Source organism: Patagioenas fasciata, chromosome 10 (genome assembly GCF_037038585.1).
Source record: "Patagioenas fasciata isolate bPatFas1 chromosome 10, bPatFas1.hap1, whole genome shotgun sequence".
In the NCBI taxonomy this organism is placed as follows: domain Eukaryota; kingdom Metazoa; phylum Chordata; class Aves; order Columbiformes; family Columbidae; genus Patagioenas; species Patagioenas fasciata.
In genome coordinates this window covers 18,863,319-18,882,666 of record NC_092529.1, presented here as the reverse complement: position 1 = coordinate 18,882,666, position 19,348 = coordinate 18,863,319, and the positions used below count along the sequence as shown (strand labels likewise).

The window sequence follows — 19,348 nt, the reverse complement described above, 5'->3', positions numbered from 1 at the left end:
CAAGGTTAACATTTACAGAGAAAATTTTCCTGTCTGAAAAAAAAACAACCAACCAACCAAAAAAACCCCAAGTTTTCTAAATAGTTCTGCTTATACTGTGCTAAATAAAAGCAAAGGCTGTACCAAAAAAAAGAGACACTTCAAAAGATGAGAGGTAAAGTACTGGAGTCAGGTGGTACACAACCATATACCTGGCATAGCACGTTGTTACTTTCTGTGTGCAAGACATGGAACTTTAAATAATTAATGCTAATGGCTATTAGTGCTGCTGGGGGAGCAGGGGACGGGAAGTTAGTGGTGACAAAGCAATCCCCTTGACTCCGAATAATCCATTGCCAAAGAATTTCTAATAAAGGACAAATACTATCTACAAAAATAGATGGAACTAGAACTTTTCCAGACTGGAAAAAGAACAAGAAAACATCAGAATAATTTGTAGCAGGAGACACAATCTTCTACAGGCATTAGGAGCCCATTAAGAAGAAAATCCCAATCTTGTCCCTGCCCAACTTTTCTGCTCCTCGCCGTGATTTGCATAACAAGAGTGTAACTGCACTAGCAAAAAAAATAGCTATGCAATACAAGCTTTAAGCGAGAGAGTAATTTACACTGCAGGAATATAGCCCTGCCATAAATCAAGTTTGGTAACCACGAAATATAGTGAAAAATGCCACATTTCTAATGCTAATGCTAAGAAAGTGATGTGTTCAAGAGGCCATCTCAGTCATTATTAACCACTGGCACTAGCAAAAAAACATAATGAGGCATAGTATATTACTGCTATTAAGAAGAATTTCAGTTCTAGGTGCTCTAAAGATGTTAAATTGTATTAGCCTCAATTACTCATTTTTGGTCAGGATGCTAAACAATTCCTTGTAATTGAGGTTTCAGTCATATTTTCGGCATCTCAAAGCTGAATTGATTTTAGAAGTGATAAAGAAGATATAGCCTAATAAAATGCTATTTAATTACTACAAAAACAGAAATTTAACTCTGTAGGAAGATACATACGGCAATGCCAAGACAGTGAGATAATGAAGAGGCTGGAAATTAGTGTGACAATTACCTATCTAACCTATGGTTGAAAGCAAGTCAGCAGTTATTTTATTTTGAAGCGATTAAATGAAGATAATTTTCCTAAAGCTTGAGCTGTTGGAGTCATGTGATTAGATTAAAATCTGTGTTAATGTTTAAACAAATATGTACACAGACATTAAAGTTTTGAAACCACATGGACGGTAAAAACTAGATTTGGAAAGTAATTGGAAACCCCCATGTCTTTTTTACATAGTTGTGTGTGTGTGTGTGTACTCATGTATTATTTTCTTTTTTCATATGCGTGAGCATGCATACGTGGATAGAGATGAAGGTACCTACCCCTTTCCCCAAGCCCACAAAATCTATGACTCATATGCTTTATTTCTAATTCGCATCTCACAAGTTTTTGGGCATGCTGCAGTTTTGAAGGTGTGCAGTCCCAAACCCCTCTCCTTAGTTGGCTGTCCCATGCCATGGCCATGGGGGTTCCGAAGGGCAGCAGCACCTCAGGGCCAACCTCATGTACCACTCCAAACTCAGCACAGAGGACACTAATAGAGGAGAAACCATATTTTGCTCTTGTCACATCTGTATTTATCCTGCTCAGTGAGAGTGTTTGTCTTCAGACTTATCACAGCACAGTTACTAGGTGTAAATCCACATGCTCAGACCTGTGTGGCTTATGACAGATTCTCATATTTCATATTTGGAGAGCAGCCTGCACAAAGGGGATGCCCTCTTGGCATTAGTTTGTTGTTGCTGTTAATAAATAACATCCCTTAATAATAAGCTACTGTTCACAGAATGCTTAGCCAGATTCAGACCCAGGGGATGCACATGCACACATGGCAGGCCAAGACAGAAAACCTTTACTAGAGGACAATGGTTTTGCAGATGTTTTCACAGAACATAACTTCATTAGATTTAAAATAGTTTTCTATTAAAATAAATCAGTAACTCAAAATACTTGCAAGTATGTAACTGCACATCTCAGAAACTAAGCCTTAAGGACAAGGAGGGAGTCAAAACTTCTGGGGACTGATATTCACCTGCCATATGCCAATCAACATTACCTTTGTGTGCCCCCAGCCACAGGGCCCTGACCTGCCCCAGCACCCTCAGCCAGCTCTGCCATCTCCCTGTAGCTCAGTGTCCTCCATCAAAGCTGTCTGGTCTACAAGTCCTATCAACTTCTGAAGCCCAACTCATGGTACATTGCAGGTCTTCTGGCACAAAAGACACAGCTTTAACCGGGTCTTAAAGCCAGTGTAGTCCTAGTTACTGTCGTCATCACTAAAATAAGTCCATCTGACCAAGAAAAAATACACATGAAAATGAATAAACATAAAATGCCAATGCAGAATGGGGTAAAAAAAAATTGAATAGACTTAGAGACATGAAGATAGATACTTAAAAACAATGTCTCATAAAACCATTGAGTAGTCCATTACAAAGCCATCCTTCTTCCTCAGTTTTGCCCACCTGCTATTGCTTTTAATCGCTCTCCAAATGTATTTAATTACAGTGATAAACAACGACCTTTCTTGGATTTCTGATATCCCATTAATTGTTATGACTGGTTATTATAATGCCAAATCAGGGCAGCAGTCGCTGCACCCACCTGCAACATGGCTGATAAAAACTCAGTATTTACAAGTGCATGCACACCGAAATTCCACACAGGTGGTATGTAAGGGTTGGAGGTAAAGCTGGGTGCAATAAACCCCTCCTTGCTGCACAGCTCCAAATCTGCTCCGTTTCCTGCTGTGCAAACCCTGATGTATACGTGGGAGGCACATCTCTAGATAAATCTGCCTTAGCTAGTGCACAGTATTAGGTTCTGCTGTGCCGCCTTGTGTTACATCACATCACATCACATTTGATATAAAACAACACTGTGTGGGTTTGAGTTGCTCCACTTATACCACTTCAGCATTTAATACCAAAACCAAGTCAAAACATAAGGGGAAAAAAAAGTGCCAACTTTCAAAACCTCAAGCTGGGGAGAAAAAAATGCAAAAGACTTTAGGAAGAATTTCAGAGCTCTCTCATCTTTCATTTGCTAAGCAACCTCCCTGTTTGTTCTCATCTAAGAGCCTACTGCTTTCTGCAAGATAAGGTGGTTCATGCAACAAAACATCCTGATGGGAAGATTTCAGATTTTTTTCCTTCCAGCATTCAGCAAATGCTTTGGTTTTCTTACTGAATTTAAAGCAGATCTAGATACCCTGCCACAGAAAGGCAGCCATGCGCATAATGTGCACACCACTACTATTGTGCTGTCAGCAGGCAAGATGATGCAAAATTGACTTTTTTTTTTTTTTATTCCAAATACATTATTTGTTCACCTCAATAATTAAAGCACAGGTTTACTCTTGGCCTTAAAGCACGCTTTGTGAAGCATCTCAAAATTTTAGGAAATTATCTCAGTCCTTGAAAGTAATGCAAAATGTGTAACAAAATGGCAAGCAATGAATCAGCAACTGTTCCATCCTATTTTACCCTTCCAAGTGACTCTGGAGCTTAGATGACATATATCTGGGGGTCACAAGCTATAGTACAGATAGGCCACGCTGCCACAAAAATGCAGGGCAATTGCTGTAAAACTAATGCTGACCCAAAAAGCAGATTCCACAGGCTTCTCTTCATTTGCTTACTCATTTCTAGAAGAGAATCAGTGCAAATGGAGTTAATGAACGGTAGCTGAGGGGAAAACACTTGTGCCTCAAATGATTAATGGATCAGGTTCAGCACTTTGCATGTATCACACCAGCAAGAGCTGGGAATTCTGCAGGCAATTAAAATGCCCACATACCAGCGATGCCAATTCTCCTTTATTGTCAGAATTGTAATATTGTAAAGATGTTTTTGGAATCAGGTGCTCGTATGACAATGTGCTTTGTCCGGACTTTCTTAGCCTCCCAGGGTTTAGAAAAGGCAACTGGATATGAATACTATTTCAAGTGGGTGTTTTGCCCTGAGAAACTCCAGCACAACCTGGTAACGTCAATTAATTAGTTCCCACAAATGCACTACTTATATGAACATGAGTAACGTGCATCGAACTATTTGGTGTCTGAACAAGCTACGGACAATGACCCTTTGTGGCTGCAGGCATTTGTAGGCATCCAAACCCTTGGTGAAACCCTGCTGCCTCCTGGAGTCTAATGGGAGCCTTACCACAGACTTCAGCAGCACCAAAATTTCCCCTTTCATGTTTTTGGTAAGCAGAGTTATCCCAAACCTTGCAAATTCAGATCATTAAAAGCAAATGGCTAATGTCGCTAAGATTAACACCTGTAAAGCACTTTGAAGGAAAAAAATACTGTGTAATCCCAAAATATTACATTATTTATAACACGACCTGATTTTAAATGTTAAGTTCGGCTTATTTTTATCACAAAGAGAAAACAAGTTCCTGCTAGCTTGCTTTACAAAACCAACTACCAGTGATCAGTGTATGGTGCTGCATAACAATACACAGCGCTGCCCCAAAAAGGCGTATCTAACACTCCGGAGCTGCTTAAGGGAAAATTAACTTGCACACTGGATCGAAATACATGCACATAAGCAATTCTAATAAGGGCTATGAACTTCAAACTTCTTATTAAAAATATCAAAATGTGTAACTTTTCCTTTATTTCATCTTTTTTCTGACTTCAACTGATTTTTGGATCTCCTCCTTGATATACTAGTCCCTAATCAGAATAAGGCTGTAAGAGAATAGTAAATGTGACATCAGACTTGCTTTAAAGTTTTATCAGCTTTTTCTGGCCTTGTTAGAATATAATTCCACTTAACAGAGAAGAGAGAATAACAAAGAGTGACTTGGTGGTTTGGAAAAAAAAGATGCAGCTACTCCCAACTAAAGGTTTCCCACAGACCTGCTCCTTTCCTTCACATTAAGTCATAAGTTTTAGCGATGTATTTTTACTAGGATTGCCTATTTTCAGACAATGCAAAAGTAACGTTGCAAAACATTAAAAAAAATTCATTCCTAACGCAGTTTGTAGACCAACTCACAAACTTTACTAATTTGATTCCCTTCTTCCCAGGCAAATCACTTTAAAGGAAATAGTAGAAAAAATAAACAAGAGGACACAACTGAAGATGGATTTTTAAATGCCAAATGAGATTCCAAATTTAATCAGGAAATCCATAACTCTGTAATTACAAAGTAATAACCCTGGAATACAAAGTTACAACCTTGAAAAATAACTCTTGGCATTACACATGGACATATACTTCTTCAAGCTTTCTATGATGCTGGTTTTTTAAATATAATTTACTAACTAGTGAGGAGCACCTGTTAGCTATCAAAAACATCCCCCCACCTGTTATTTCTGAATATTAGTTTTGTACTGTAATATTAGGTATTTTTCAGTGTATGGCTAGAAATAACCTATACTGAGTGACAAATTGCTGAGAGATTCAACAAACATGTTTGATTCCCAAATAGAAGGTACTGAGAGCTTTGGTGGCTGGTGGTGACTGACAAAAGGTAAGGTAAGGAGGAAAGAGGTGGCTTGAAATGGGATATTTTCAAAAAACGTAGAGGTGAGTTGAGCACACCAGATGGCAGAGAGGAATTAGGTCTGCTCCTGCCCTGGGTGAGGGAAGAAGCTGCCACAACGCGGTGGGCTGGGGAAAAGAGCAAGGAAACCAACCGTAAAGGTGCCATGGACCACGATCGGTACTGGCAGCTCTGTGCTCAGCAAGATGAGGTTCAGGGGGGTTCCTGCGGATCCAAACACAGGACAAAGACTTCAGTATAATGCTCTGCTCCCTCTGTACTAGGAACTGAACACACTGCTGGAAATGGTGAACTTTTCTTCCCTTTCCAGAAGCTTTGGCACAGGCAAACACGCTCTGTGGTAACGGTCAGATGATTCCCAGGTTGTGATTTTTGTCCTAAGTGCAGTTTAGACTCACTTTTTCTCTAATTCAGCAGCTGCTAAGACAGTTTGAAATTTTCTGGCAGCTAGACGCTTAAGTGGCATGACTTTCAACTTGCTCTTCGCTGCAAGTCTAAAGGGCAAACAGAAATGAGTGGCTTGTTCAAAAGAGTTCAAGTCTGCTCTGAATAGCTGATTGCAGCTCTAATTACCATGGTTTTACAGCGTTAGGGATAGCAACTGAAAAGCAGCTCTAATTCCAACACTGAGAGATGCTTTTCTTTTTTTTAATTTCGATTTGTTTGGCTCTTGCCACTAAATGATCCATTTCTAACACTTTTGGGTAAGGACAAGAAGGAAAAAATTAATTTCCACAGGTGGAGAGGATTTTGATAAACAAGTACAAAGACAATATTTTTGCTTCTAAAATCATACTGACAGCGGTTCATGGGGGGGTAGAAAAGATGGAAAAGTGAGGAGATATCTTCTGAAACCTGCAGCAGTAAAACATTTCATTCAGCTCAATGCCATGGCTCATTTATGCCCAAGCATTGTATTTTGACACCCTACATCTCAAGGAACAATCTGATTTCAATTATACTGTTATAATGTGCTTTCAGTTATAAGGTGTTACAACATACTGTTTGTAAAGTTTTTCCACGGTGTCTAAAGGATCTTGTAATTCTCTCTACCCTGGTTGGGTTGAGCTTGAAGCTGCAGCAAGCACTGTAAAGAAAAAGACTCATATCACTGTGCAATGTTTCAATGGCACGGACACAAGACAAATTGAGGAAGAAAAGAGATGTCCTTCCATTTTAGACTACAGAAAGAGCCTTCAAATCCACAGCAGTTGACTCTCCAGTGCACTGTCAGTAGAAGAAGGAGTTAACTGCTCTCCGTGGGAAGCATTGGCAATTAATTGCCCTCTCATGTCAAGAGCATCACCAGAACAGCAAGGGAAGGTCCATCTAGCTAAGGAGACTTAATATGTTCATGGCTTTAGAGCTTGGCAATTTTGTTCCATTGCTGCAAATATTTTTTTGTAGTTACATGTATCACAACGATCTTCTTTAGACCTCTTAGTCAAGGACCACATAAGCAGGACTGATGGCCCACACCTCTCCCCACTTCCACCTACGTCATTGCTCCCCACAAACACCTTCCATTCAATTGAACCAAGAACAGGGAATTTACTTATTTTTTCATGGAGTTAAGATTCAGGCACCTGGTGACAGGCATTTAGACAGGTAGATGTTGCATTGGTTCTTCTTCCCATAAAATACATTTAGTTTTGAAACTCTAGCATATGTATCACATATTTTTCAGAAGATGGATTTCCATTCCCCAGTTCAATGTGAATTTGGTACTAGAGAGAGCTTTTAGAAACTCCACTAATTTGCATATGAGATGTGAGTGACATTTCACCTGCATGCTTTTTCTTTGATCTGGAGCTAAGTGGGAACACAACTTCAAGGGGATTAGGTAGATAACACTAAAGGTTTATGTTATTTTCAACCTTCCAGTGAATAAAGAAGCTTGTGAGCACTACTGTGAATGCTTTGAAGGGAAACTATCCATTCAAACCTGCATGAAAACTGCTCAGTTTAATTCTTTTAACTGAACACAAACTAATCACGATAATTTTGGATGATCTGAAGACTGACCTAATAAGAAAAAGAGAAAACCAAAAGGAAAAAAAAAAATCTGAGGTAATTCACAAAACATAGTAGTTAGAAACAAAAGTGTTCTCACTGAAACAAATGTTATATCTTAGTAACTCCAAAAAATACAGCACAGTAGTTTTGCAAAATAACTTGTTCTGAAACAGCCCCCTACCTGTCCCAGCACAGACACAACTCCCAGAATAAAAGTCTCTTGGGAAGCAGGGAAATTATTCTGACAAAATGTTGTTTTTATTATGAATAGAATCTCTGCAGAATGGAGAGGCATTTGAGAACTGCTTATTTCAGTCGATTACTGTGCGTAGACAAGACTTCAATGACAAATGGATTTCAAGTGGCAAATATTATTACCTTCTTTCTTTGCTTTTTTTTTTTGAGAAAAGTACTTCATGTACTTGGTAGGTACAAGGTTAAAAGAACCTTTTCAGCTACAAATATTCAAGATGTGCCTGTTGTGGCCTTATTAACAATAATTCTTTAAAATAACTGAAATGTGTAATCACATTGTGCAGCACACAGACAAAAAACATACGCATTTTGAAGCCAGTGGCACTGGTGTACTTTCAGCTATAAAGCCCTTGAGTGGTCCCGCTGGGTTATCAAGCATCTCCTCTGCCGTTGCAGGCACCACGTCAGATCCCCATCAAACGTGCTGAGCTTCACCTCCAGACAGCAAAGCCTTTCTGCCTCCTCCAGTTTGACTTACGAGTTCTAATGGCTTGGCACTTTCTTCTTATTTCCAGTTTAAATTACTCGTGGCTGAACAATACACAGTTCTTCTTCAGCCAACTCTTCGGTTTAAGTATCTTCTGTCTCTCCTATCTAACACTTAGAGGCAAAATTTTTTTCCCCTGTCCCTTCATTTTGCTATGCAAAAGCACCTTTTCCGATATGCTCTTGCATACAGTCCAATTAGCAACTCTGCACCTGCTTTTACACAGTGTTCATCCTTTCAAACCCCTCAAGTTTTGAAGTCCAAAACACAAGATATTCTCAGTGAGTCTTAGCCAGTGCTACACACAGGTGAAACAGGAAAACAAAAGCAATAATGTAATTCAACTCTAGATGGGAGAGGACGAAGGGGAAATTAAAAAATAAAATCAGAACATCGATAAGGCAAGGTTTCTGTGGGACCTCTGAAAAGCAAAATCTCAATGACCTGACATCGTTCCTGTCTCAATGTATTTATCCCCCTGCCCTAGTCTTGTATGAGTCCTGCAAATGATTTTCAAATGACAGGTGGGCAGTCGGGCACCCAGAGGGGGCATTTCAACTTCATCCTTCCTGAAATCACCCTTCTGTTCCTCACGCGAAGGCAATGGCAGGACTCGCCTGCTCCCACAAGTCACACTTCAGCTCAACACACTTCACAGCAAATACTTTACAGGTTGCTCTCAGCGGCTGGGGGTTTGCATTTTAACAATTAAACCTCGCTGTTGGGAGTGCACTAGTAACTTAGAGCAGGAAGAGTTTTTCCCGTATATCTCTTTCTGATATTTTTCTGCCTGATTAATAATCACTTCTGACAAATCCTTTCGACAGCTCTGAACACCAGCCTTAGTGTTGCAGGGATGCTTCATGCAAAGCCTGACTGAATGCAAATGCTGGGCTAATGCAAGCACGCCTGACAGCATCTGAGCACTTTCTTCACTGAACACCAGAGGGAGGAGGAGGAAAGGACAGCTGACAGTGAACCTAAGGAAGAACAGCTTCAAGAGCCCTGAAGGAGCTTATCAGACACTGGAGCCAAATACATTTCTGTAATCGGACCAAAATAAATAGCGGCACCTTGTCTGGGGATGGTACTTCTAATAGAAGACTTGGCAGGGGTAACACAAGGTAAAGCTACGGGAGAAAGGATCCAAGTGCAGCAGCACCGCGTGCTGGGTGCATTTCAGGCAGCTCCATCTGACAAGCTTTAAACAAACCCGACTGGTTTTGTTGCTGGACCTGCTATTGCTGCCTGTATCCTTCTTGGCTTCTGTGCCACAACCTGTGTGCCTTTTAGTCCAGCTTTCTTCTGGATGCAAAGAAAAACACATTTCCATGATTAACCATGGATCCAGGGCCACCAATGTCAGGACCTTGACGGAGGGAGGCAGTTCAAAGAGATTGATATAGGAAATATCTAGGAAAGTGATAACAAATGCTCAACATGTGGTTAGTATCTCAATTAAGAAAAAAGAAATGAAAAAAAAAAAGAGAGAGATTCAGCAAGATTATCAGGGAACTATTTACTATCTTATTAAAACTACACTTTTAGTTCCTCATCAAATCTTTTCATTATGGCTTTAAGGCATAAGAAGGATTATTAAATGTCAGCCACAATTCAAATAATTAATGTATGGTGTTACTAGATATATATACGCTCTCCAGGAGGATTAATGATAGCTGCTATTTTATTCCAACCATATTTTCTCCATAATACATATATTAATCATGAGAACACAGTGCATTTTTTAAACCTCTCTAGTACTAGAAGTCTTCAGGTAACTCACACTTTGAAAATTGGAGAATTCTTAATATATTCTGTTCTTTACTTCTTAATTTACCAAAACACAGTAAGCACTTGGAAAGAACACATCTAAGAAAGACAGCGTTTCCTCCAGAGCTTCTATTAATTGCAGAATCAATGTCCTCGACTCCTTGAAATAGGTCTTTAAAAACAACAAACCAGACTTGTAAATTCAGGAAGCAGCTTGTCAATGGCCTGGCTTTTGTTGTTAACTTACTGCAATCAAAATACTTTACAAAAGGCACCAGAAAAGTACTTTTATATCGAACGTCCCTCCTAGGTCTGTGTTCAGCACCTACTTGCCAGCTTAACTCTGGCTCTGCAGCGTGCCCGTCCCCGTGAGGTGCTGAGCATGAGTGTGCCTGTTTGTCCATAAAAACCACTGCGTGGGACAGGGAACACAGCAGGGCTGTGCTCAGACCCCTGGTGCCCATGTTGGAACAGAGGGAGGGAGTGCTGACCCTCTGCTCTTGGCTTTGCACCCAACAGCCAACCTGGACCTTCCCTGAAAGCTCAACAGTAGCTCCTCCTGTAATTTTGGTCTGCAGACTGAGGGCATGATGCACAAGGTGGGGTGTGCTACCTCAGATTAAATCGCACTTTTCATAGGAAGAGTTCCTGTGGATGGCCTGACCCCCCAGGCAGATGACCCATCATCCATGTTCCCATGTGGGCTGCAGACACACTGCCTGCAGGGTGAGTTTTGTACTTGCTGGTGGACTCTCAGCAATGCAACCAAAAATAAGCTCAACTCCCAAATGTGTAGCAAGTAAACATGTCCAGAAGTAACATTTCAATTGCTTAGAACTTTGAGTATTTTAAACTCTCTCCTCTGATCCCAACAGTAATCCAGGTGTAACCCTTCCACAGTGAAGAGTCATTGGAGATCTGATTTTGAACATTGCAAATTACAGAACATATTGCCAGCCTCTTCCATGTCTAAAGACAGTTCAAGAAACGTTCATGTTCTATTTAAAAAAAATAAATTTTTATGAATATGAGACCAGGGTTTGTTATCTAAGTCAAGGTGTAGCCCCACATGTAACCATGCCACCCTTTTGTGCATTACCAGAAGGCATGTGCGGTGCATGTGCACACAGCAACTACGTGCACATTTCCCCCAGTGCACCATCAAACAATAAATAATTTTAACCATCTATGTGACCTGACAGCTGCCAACTCGGGGCAGTTCCTACACCTCAGGACATAAACCATTTTCTACAGAGAAGCTTAGGAAGCAGGTCTTTCATAACACACTGGTTTTTTAATTTCAAGAAAAAACATTTTAGAGCAGTTTTGAACACTTACCTCCTCGCTGCACCAGCAACGTGACTTCGCTTCCCTTAGGACATTCAATCAGCATATCCACCACCTGGTTGTGAGTGAGGCTCTGCACATTCTTCTTGTTGACTTCAACTATAAGATCGCCCTCCTTCAAGCCACGGCACCGTGGGCTGTCCACGATTTGTTTCACTCTTTGGCCACCCCCGCCAGGACTGTCCGCTATAGTAAACCCAAAGCCCATAGGCCCTTTCACTATATGCACAGTTATGAGTTCAGGTTGTGTTGCTATTGAAGATGCCAAAGAGACCGTGTCATTGGGGTAACCATGGGGTCCGTTGGAAGAGACCTCAGCCGGGCTGCTGGGTCTTGCTTCTTTTGTGCCATTTACTTTCCCTGTTTTACTACTGTGGCTTGCCGGGGAGTCGTAATTTTCCTGCCCATTCACAATGATCGGCTCTTTGTCCAAAATTGCCACGGATGTAACCAGGCTTGTGTTGGGGTCATCGGGATCGAAGGGCAGGGGGTAGCCTCGGCACAGTTCGAGGTCCACGCTGGCACCGATGGGGATGGACTGGAAGATTTTCACAACTTGAGCATGAGTGTGTCCCAGCACACATGTATCGTTCACGCTGACTATGACGTCCCCTGCAGAGGACACAGATATACCAAACATATTGTTTTGTGCATGTGAGGACTAGAGCCTGCGAGCTGATCCACAGCATCCGCGGGTACCACTCACAGGTAAATAGTAGCATGTAAGTACCTTTGCAAGGAAAAGGAGTGGTGACACTTGGCAAGCAAGAAAATCTGTACACAATGGATTTGTGCATAAAGCCTTTATGTACATAAACGTTTTTGAAAGTGAAACGGAATGGGCTCATGAAAAAAATTAATAGATTCAAATGATAGTATATGGCCCATTTAACAGTTATTCTGAAGCCCAGCGCTCACTATTATACACTGTGCCACACTGACATATGATAGAAACAAAACTGAGAGCACATGAGACCTATAACAGAAGGCACTCAAATACCAACTGCTCAAACCTGGTGCCACGTGTCATGCCTCAGACATACTTCAGCCTGACATCTAGGCATTGATTAAGTTATGATTCATATTTTAACACCGGGGCTGCAACACAGGGATGTTTAATGTTATGATGCTCCATCCGCAAGTGAGGGGTTGTGACCTCAAGTGAATCGGAACAGGATTTCACCATGCTGGGCCTGACCTCTGCCGAAATAAATTGGCCCTTGGTGCCTCCACACAGGGAAATGGACACTAGTCCACCCCTCCACCCATTCCCTGGGAGTAGCGTGGGAGATGAGGTGAGCGGCATGGCAGATACACAAACACTTGGCGATGCAGTCTTACAAAAATACAGCAGCCATTGCCACAGGAGGGAGCAGTAACACACAGCCTGAGGTGGAACCCCACAACTGCTGGCAGCAAGGGGAAAGCAGGAGCTGTAAGGGCCCCAGCTGGGTATTTTGACACCTTACATGAAATTCCAGCACATGAAGTGCCTTGCTATAAGATTTTGAACATATCCTTCAATGTATACCTCACTTTGCCCCTTGCTGATGGGGAAGCTGAACGCCTTTCCCCAAAATGGGGATAAGGACTACAGTCCTCTATGAATTGCACATAAAAATAGCTGTAAAAACATAAACCAAAGCAGTGGTGGTGATTTTGATTTAAATCATTGATACCTGTTTCCATTTTGCCATCCAGCGCTGCAGGGCCATCAAGCACCAAACTTTTGATTTGAAGAAATTCATCCGGCTCATCTCCTCCAACGACGGTGAAGCCGAATCCCCTGCTGCTTTTCCTTAGCTTGGTGTGGATGAACTTCCCTTTTAACTCAGAAGGGTTTCGTGTAAAAAAAGGTTTTCCTGTGTAGGAAGTTTGGAAAATCTATAAACAGGCAGGCAAGCGCGTTTGATCTGCTTTTCCTCTGTCCCTCCCCGCTCTAACAAGTACACGGACGAACACAGCGGTGTGCTGGGACAGGACTGAAATTCACTCCAGCACTCCACCTCCTCGCTCCACCTGTCTCCTTGGATCCAATCATGCAGTAAAAGGAGTGAGCAAAACCCTTAGTGCCTAGCGCTTTTTTAGCTGTGGTTGTGCACACCAAAGCCTCAAGGCTACAAAGGCGAAAACTTGCTGGTTTAAGGAACGGAATATATTAAAGCCTTGGATATGTGTCTTATCTCTGTCCTGAGGTGGTTACATCCATCCTAGGAAGGATGGGAGAGGGGCAGCACAAATGCCTCCCACAGAAGGAGTCCACTGCGAGAGTTTCTGCAGAAAGGAGTATCACTGCTTTTCACCACTTGGCTTTCTCCCAACCCACCAAGCAAAATGCAGCTCCTGAGCTGTGTGAAGACACTGCATGACCCTTTAGCACAACCCCTCACCCCACTACTGCTGCCATCCTGTGGCCTCCTCTGGTGAAAAAGGGGGAGGATGCTGATCTTGTTCTTCAGACACTGTTTGAAGTTTTTTCTCTTTCCTTTTTGCTCCTTGCCTGATGTGGATGAAATGCTCTGTTGTGAAGTATGGATCAAAGAGCGGCCCAGGACCAGAGCAGCTGTTGCTGGAGGGTTGTTAGTGCTCTCTGGGAGCACAGCTAAAGGGGGAACGAGGTGCTCCAAAGACAAAGGCACATCCTTGCAAAGCATGTTGCACTGGCTCAGAAAGTGAAATCACAGTTGCTGTACTTCACAGGGACAACACTAAACGTCTTTGCACTTTTAATTGTTTTTAATGCTTAGAGGGGAAAAGACTGTGCCACTAAGCCCTCTGGTGACAGCTCCAGGATCAGCAGCATGTATTGCAGCCAGGACAGCGGGCGTACTTTCAAAAAGCTCGGCAGCACTGCCATGGCCCTCTGTTCAGAAAGGAGAACTTGAGGGAGAAGGAGGGGATTTGAGACTTGTAAAGCTTTGACTAAGGGGGAGAAAAAAAGTATATTTGAAGATTATTCATGAGAGGCCAGTGTGAGGACTTCCAGTCTTCTACCTTTGAAGGGTAGCACAGGAACAGGGTGATCTTGCACATCGTGGGCAGATGCTCTGCCCAGAGCCCAAGCTGCAGAAAAGCCCTGACTACCATGTGCAACCCAATGTCTCAGGTAGCAAATGCAGCTGAGAGGCAACAGTCTTGTGCTGAGTTCTGGTTCAAAAGATGAGCAGAACAAGCACAGCTTGCTGGCATCTGCCTACAAATACAGGGTGAACTTACCCTGTAGTAACAGGATAGCAGCACCACAGGCTATATCCCACCTACAGCATTTGGGAAGGGATCACATTTTAAATGAGTGTATCTACAAAACCCCAGGTAGGAGAGAGGTGTCAGGTCATAAGGAGGGGTCCTTGTGCCCATGTCCCCACCAGCAGTGCCATCAGTGGGAAAGATGGGAACCTCTGGGCATAGGACACGGTGACAGGGAAGATGGAAATACCTGCTGCAAATGGAGAGTGAAAGGAGGGGGAACAGCACTGAGAAAGGAAGAGGAAAGAATGAAAGAGAGAAAGAATCGTCAGTGGGTACCAGGACATGTCACTCAGACTGGTCCTGAGACAGAAAATGCTCTCCTAAAATGTGGCTGGCTGTTGGGAGTGAGGCTTCTGATGTCATCACATCCCATGCGTGATGGCTCCTTTGCATCACTGTGCACGGATGCTTGGGCAGCCCTTGCTTCAGCTTGACAGTGTACAAGGCAAAGGTGACATTCACAGGTGTGTCCCCAAGGAAGACCAGTCTTTTTGGGGCGCTGTAATGACATGCTCAAACCTCCTGTGTTTTTTCCTTGCTGCAAATCTGGATTACTCTAATGTATTCTAATACCCCTTGCGAATGTGCCTGGGGCTTTGAGTACTGTTAAATTTCACGAATCTGTCTCTGGAAGGGCTGATATGCTGCCATCTATAGCAGAGAGCACTCCCTGGCTCTTCATGGCAGGAAAGGCAGCCCAGGACAGCAGTACCCTACATCAAGCTTGTTTTCGGAAACCATGGCTGACCTGCAGAGCACGGGAGTATTTCCCACCTCCCAGGGCCAGCCTCTCCCTGGATGGTCCCAGCTCTTATCGGGATGAGATAGATGACACAGACATCTGGGAGGATGCTCCAGTCAGATTCCCCCTCTCTCAGCTTCCCCAGCCTTTGGTTCCTGCAGACCAGGGCAATGCCATGTCTTGCTATGCAATTTAGATGTAGCCAAAGATGAAGCCTACTTACAACCACTTGTAACCAGAGAGCACTTGTATTGTAACAGGTACAAGAGGACCCCTGCTGGCAACCTGATCTGGCAATGCTTCAGCTCACTCTGCAAATTCAGGAACGATTCATTCATGTCCTGTCTGGTTGGTTATTTAAGACAAGCAACTGGTCTGTGAGCAGTTGGCTATACACAGACCATTGACACTAATAAATAAGGCCATAACTGCCCAAAGTACATGTACAGGTTCCAAGTGAGTTCTCAGTATTATTCCCTCCTCATGCAGAGATTCCCAGAGGAGCTTGAACTCAGTTTTTTCAGAAACATGATGTAATTTGTTCCTAACATATGGCCATGACACTTGTGTCTTTACTCTCTATTACTATAGAAAGAGAGCTCTGCAAAGCTCTCCAAACAGCAGAGGATCTCCCTGTTCTGGTGTTCTCCCCACCTCATACCCCTCTGCAAAGTTTCATTTGGATTCAAAGCACACAAAAAAGAAAATCCATAAAGCTGCAAGCCAGATTCGTCTGTGGCAATACCAGAACCTGGCTGCTCAGGTGTAACAAATACAACCAAGACAGCTCTTCAAAACCAAGGTCTTGCCAAACAATGCCAACAACTTATGCATATCACAGCTCCCAAATACGCTGAACAGTTTCCATGGCTCTTAAACTATTTTAACTGTTTTAACTACCTACCCACGAATGCAGAGTTGAGGTAACATTGGCTTGAGCTCTCAAATTAAAACCATGTTGATGCATGGCTGTGTCTTAATAACAGTGCAACATGGTGAGATTTTGTGCTGCTTTTTGGAAGGGAATGTGGACCTATGAGAATGGAAAGAAATCTCTGCACTAGATCTTATTATAAGAGCCACTTTCTAAGCTCAGTAGGTTTAGAAGGTGTAGAAGCCTAATCCTTGTACATCCATACAGCTCTGTATAAAACGGTCTCCTCCTACCTGCACTTGTATCCACTGCAGTTGCTGCTAAATCCCACCGATGTTGTACCTTATGTTTGCACCATGCCTTTTTAAACACTTGGAATGCTACACAGAGAATAGCCACAATCCTTTCTTGATGCAGGAAATCTCATTTGCCTCTTCAATTTGGCAACAAATGTGGTCTTGAAACAACTAGTCTCAGAATCTATGGGAGTTCAGATAAATGGGCACGTGCCCTGGTGTGTAACACCAGTCACAGAGATAGCACCTTTGCTGGTGGTTGAGGGAATTTCATTCTCAGGAAAAAAAACCTTGTCGCACTTTTACGATCGGTTTAACAAGGTTGTTACCTTGCACTGGTGCTTCCCGAACTGCCTCTTGGTTGTTTGAAACATGGTTTGGAGCAGCGGGTGGTGGGAGAGATGGACACTCCTCTGTCCATTCTAGAGAGGGCAGAGAGGGAAACATTACTCGTTTCACAACAGCGCTATGAGCTTCTACATGTACACACACTGGGAACATGGGCTTCAAGCAGAGATGTGAGAAGCATGGCAAGAAAGGAAACAAGAGTCATGTGGAGAGGGAATAAAATGAATGAGACATTTGAAAAAACCAGTCCTGGAGGACCCTCTATGTCCAGGTCTATTGATCCATCTGCTGGGACACCCTACTTCACACTCAAATATGGGACTTGATTTATATCTAAGTGGTCTTGACATTTACATGAAATCTATTCCCCATGGCAGTCATAGTAGAAGAGCTGATGTTGTGGGAAATGGGGCTGCAGGAGGAATGCTGAAGCCTAAATTATTTTCCCCTTAGATAATAGCTGTTGTTGAATAACTTGGTGCAAAAGCTACAACCCAAATGCCACAGGCCCCTCACTGCAGAAACAAGAAAAACAAGAAAACAAAACACATAAAACAAGGGGGAAAAAAACAAAAAAGAAAAAGAAAAACACAACCACTTAAAAAGGCTGAAAAAATAGAAAAGAAAAAAAAAGTGTTTAAAATAATTAAATCACTTCAGATGTTAGAGCTTGGCAACAACCAAAGGTCTTGGGTTAAGAATTCTCTCATGCAGAGGGGTTTCTCCAGTGCATGTGTAAAAGTGAACTCCTCATCCCTTCCATAGCCTATGAGTCCCAGTGCAACAACACCAGCTACAGTGAGTAACTTGACGGAGAAGACTTAAGAGGAAAACGCGTGTTTTAATTGCTTCTGGGAAGCCTAGAAACTGTCTAGAAATAAAGAACATTACGAGAAAAACCTCTCTCCTTTAAGAGGGTTGAAAACTGCTATGTTTAAGTGGTTATATGGTTTAGATTTTCTCTTTTGCTGCATCTTATGTGAGGGCGCATGCAACCTTTCCTGTGTGTGCCTTTTTGCCTATAAATGCTAAGGCCATAGAAAGAGGACAAATACATTGTCATGGTGCTGCCAAGGTGAGGGAGGGCACGTTCCCTCATGAAAACCCCGATCATCAGGCCCTCCATGGTTCCAACCTTCTGGTGGCTGTTGCTGCTGCTCAAGCTGTTTCTTCCTCTTCGCTTCAATGACTGGGTTTTCATACTGTGTCTTCCGGTTGATGTGGCTGGAGATGAAAGAGAGCAATAAATTAGGAAACCCTTTACGTGACAAGCAGGAATGACAGCCAGGTATGAAACTGCTCTGGGGAAAAGAATAAAATGCCAAACAAACCCAACAGCAGTGTACGTGGAGCAAGGCTCACCTTGTCGTGCCTTAAAGAATATTCAGGAAAACAAGTAGATTCCAGTATTGATATGATGTGTTGAGTAGGAATGGTTAATTCCTACAAACACATTAAAATAATGACTTATCTGGGAAAAATGAGATTAAAGTAAAAAAGGCCCTCTGTCTGATTGCATTTTAAAAGAGAAGCCTGTATCACCCCTGCTTTAATCAGAGTCCTAGAGGTGCAGTCATTCCCTGGGTCACTGGAGTTAAAATAAAAACAACAGACAAACCAAAACCCAACAACTGGTAACATCTGTCAGCTATCTGATCAATGCACACTAAAAGGGCACCTTAAAAATAACAGTGCAGATGCAGGCTATGAACTGAAAGTCTGGGCTCCAAATAGATCAAAATATACTCAGAATTAGCCACCAGTAGATACTCCCAGCAGAAAGCAGTGTTTGATGAAACTACAGCTGTCCTCCTTGGCAGCTTTTGACCTGTATGGGATATTTGGAGCTAACACCTCTTACCAATCTCAAGAAAAGGAAAAAAGGCAGTCCAGGCCCAAACATGGCAGACAAGCCATGCACTCTGCAGAGGATTAACCATTCTATAAAAGCAAAGGATGGTCACCAGTCACCAGGCACAGGTGCCAGCGTGGTGGCACCAATCAAAAACCAATGAGCTAACGAGTTCTGTAAATGATTTTCAATTTCAAGATATCTTCAGAAAGTCAAGAAAAAAATGATAACTACTTTAAAAATGATCTAAACTTTTTCATGATACCGTTGTTTCAATAAAACTATTATGCAATAATAGAGTGCCTGAATTGGAAGGGACAGAGACAAACACTCAAATTATAACCATCTCGCTAGATTATAGATAGCAAGTAAAATAAACTTATGTCTCATTGCTGTTACTTTTCTATTTAATTTCATCACTAAGGAGTGCCACAAAACCAACAGACATGTATATATAAAGTGACAGAAAAAAATGCTATGAAGATCTCTTGGCACGGCATTTAATAGTTGAAAAATATTCTTGATGTCTTTGGTAAATAA

At 42.3% G+C, this 19,348-nt stretch overlaps 1 protein-coding gene across 30 annotated transcripts in view; it reads right to left on the bottom strand.

Annotated features, from left to right (window-relative positions):
- MAGI1 (membrane associated guanylate kinase, WW and PDZ domain containing 1) overlaps positions 1-19,348 on the bottom strand; it is a 343,515-nt gene that overhangs the window by 43,319 nt on the left and 280,848 nt on the right. For 25 of the 30 annotated variants that reach the window (XM_065845232.2, XM_065845234.2, XM_065845235.2 and 22 more), the window contains 4 exons: positions 18,092-18,180; positions 16,938-17,030; positions 13,127-13,309; positions 11,439-12,059 (listed from right to left, as the gene is read on the bottom strand). In XM_065845232.2, the coding sequence (XP_065701304.1) occupies positions 11,439-12,059; positions 13,127-13,309; positions 16,938-17,030; positions 18,092-18,180 (986 nt within the window). The remainder of the gene's footprint in view (positions 1-11,438; positions 12,060-13,126; positions 13,310-16,937; positions 17,031-18,091; positions 18,181-19,348) is intronic. The other 5 variants (XM_065845249.2, XM_065845243.2, XM_065845244.2 and 2 more) reach the window with 1 other exon arrangement.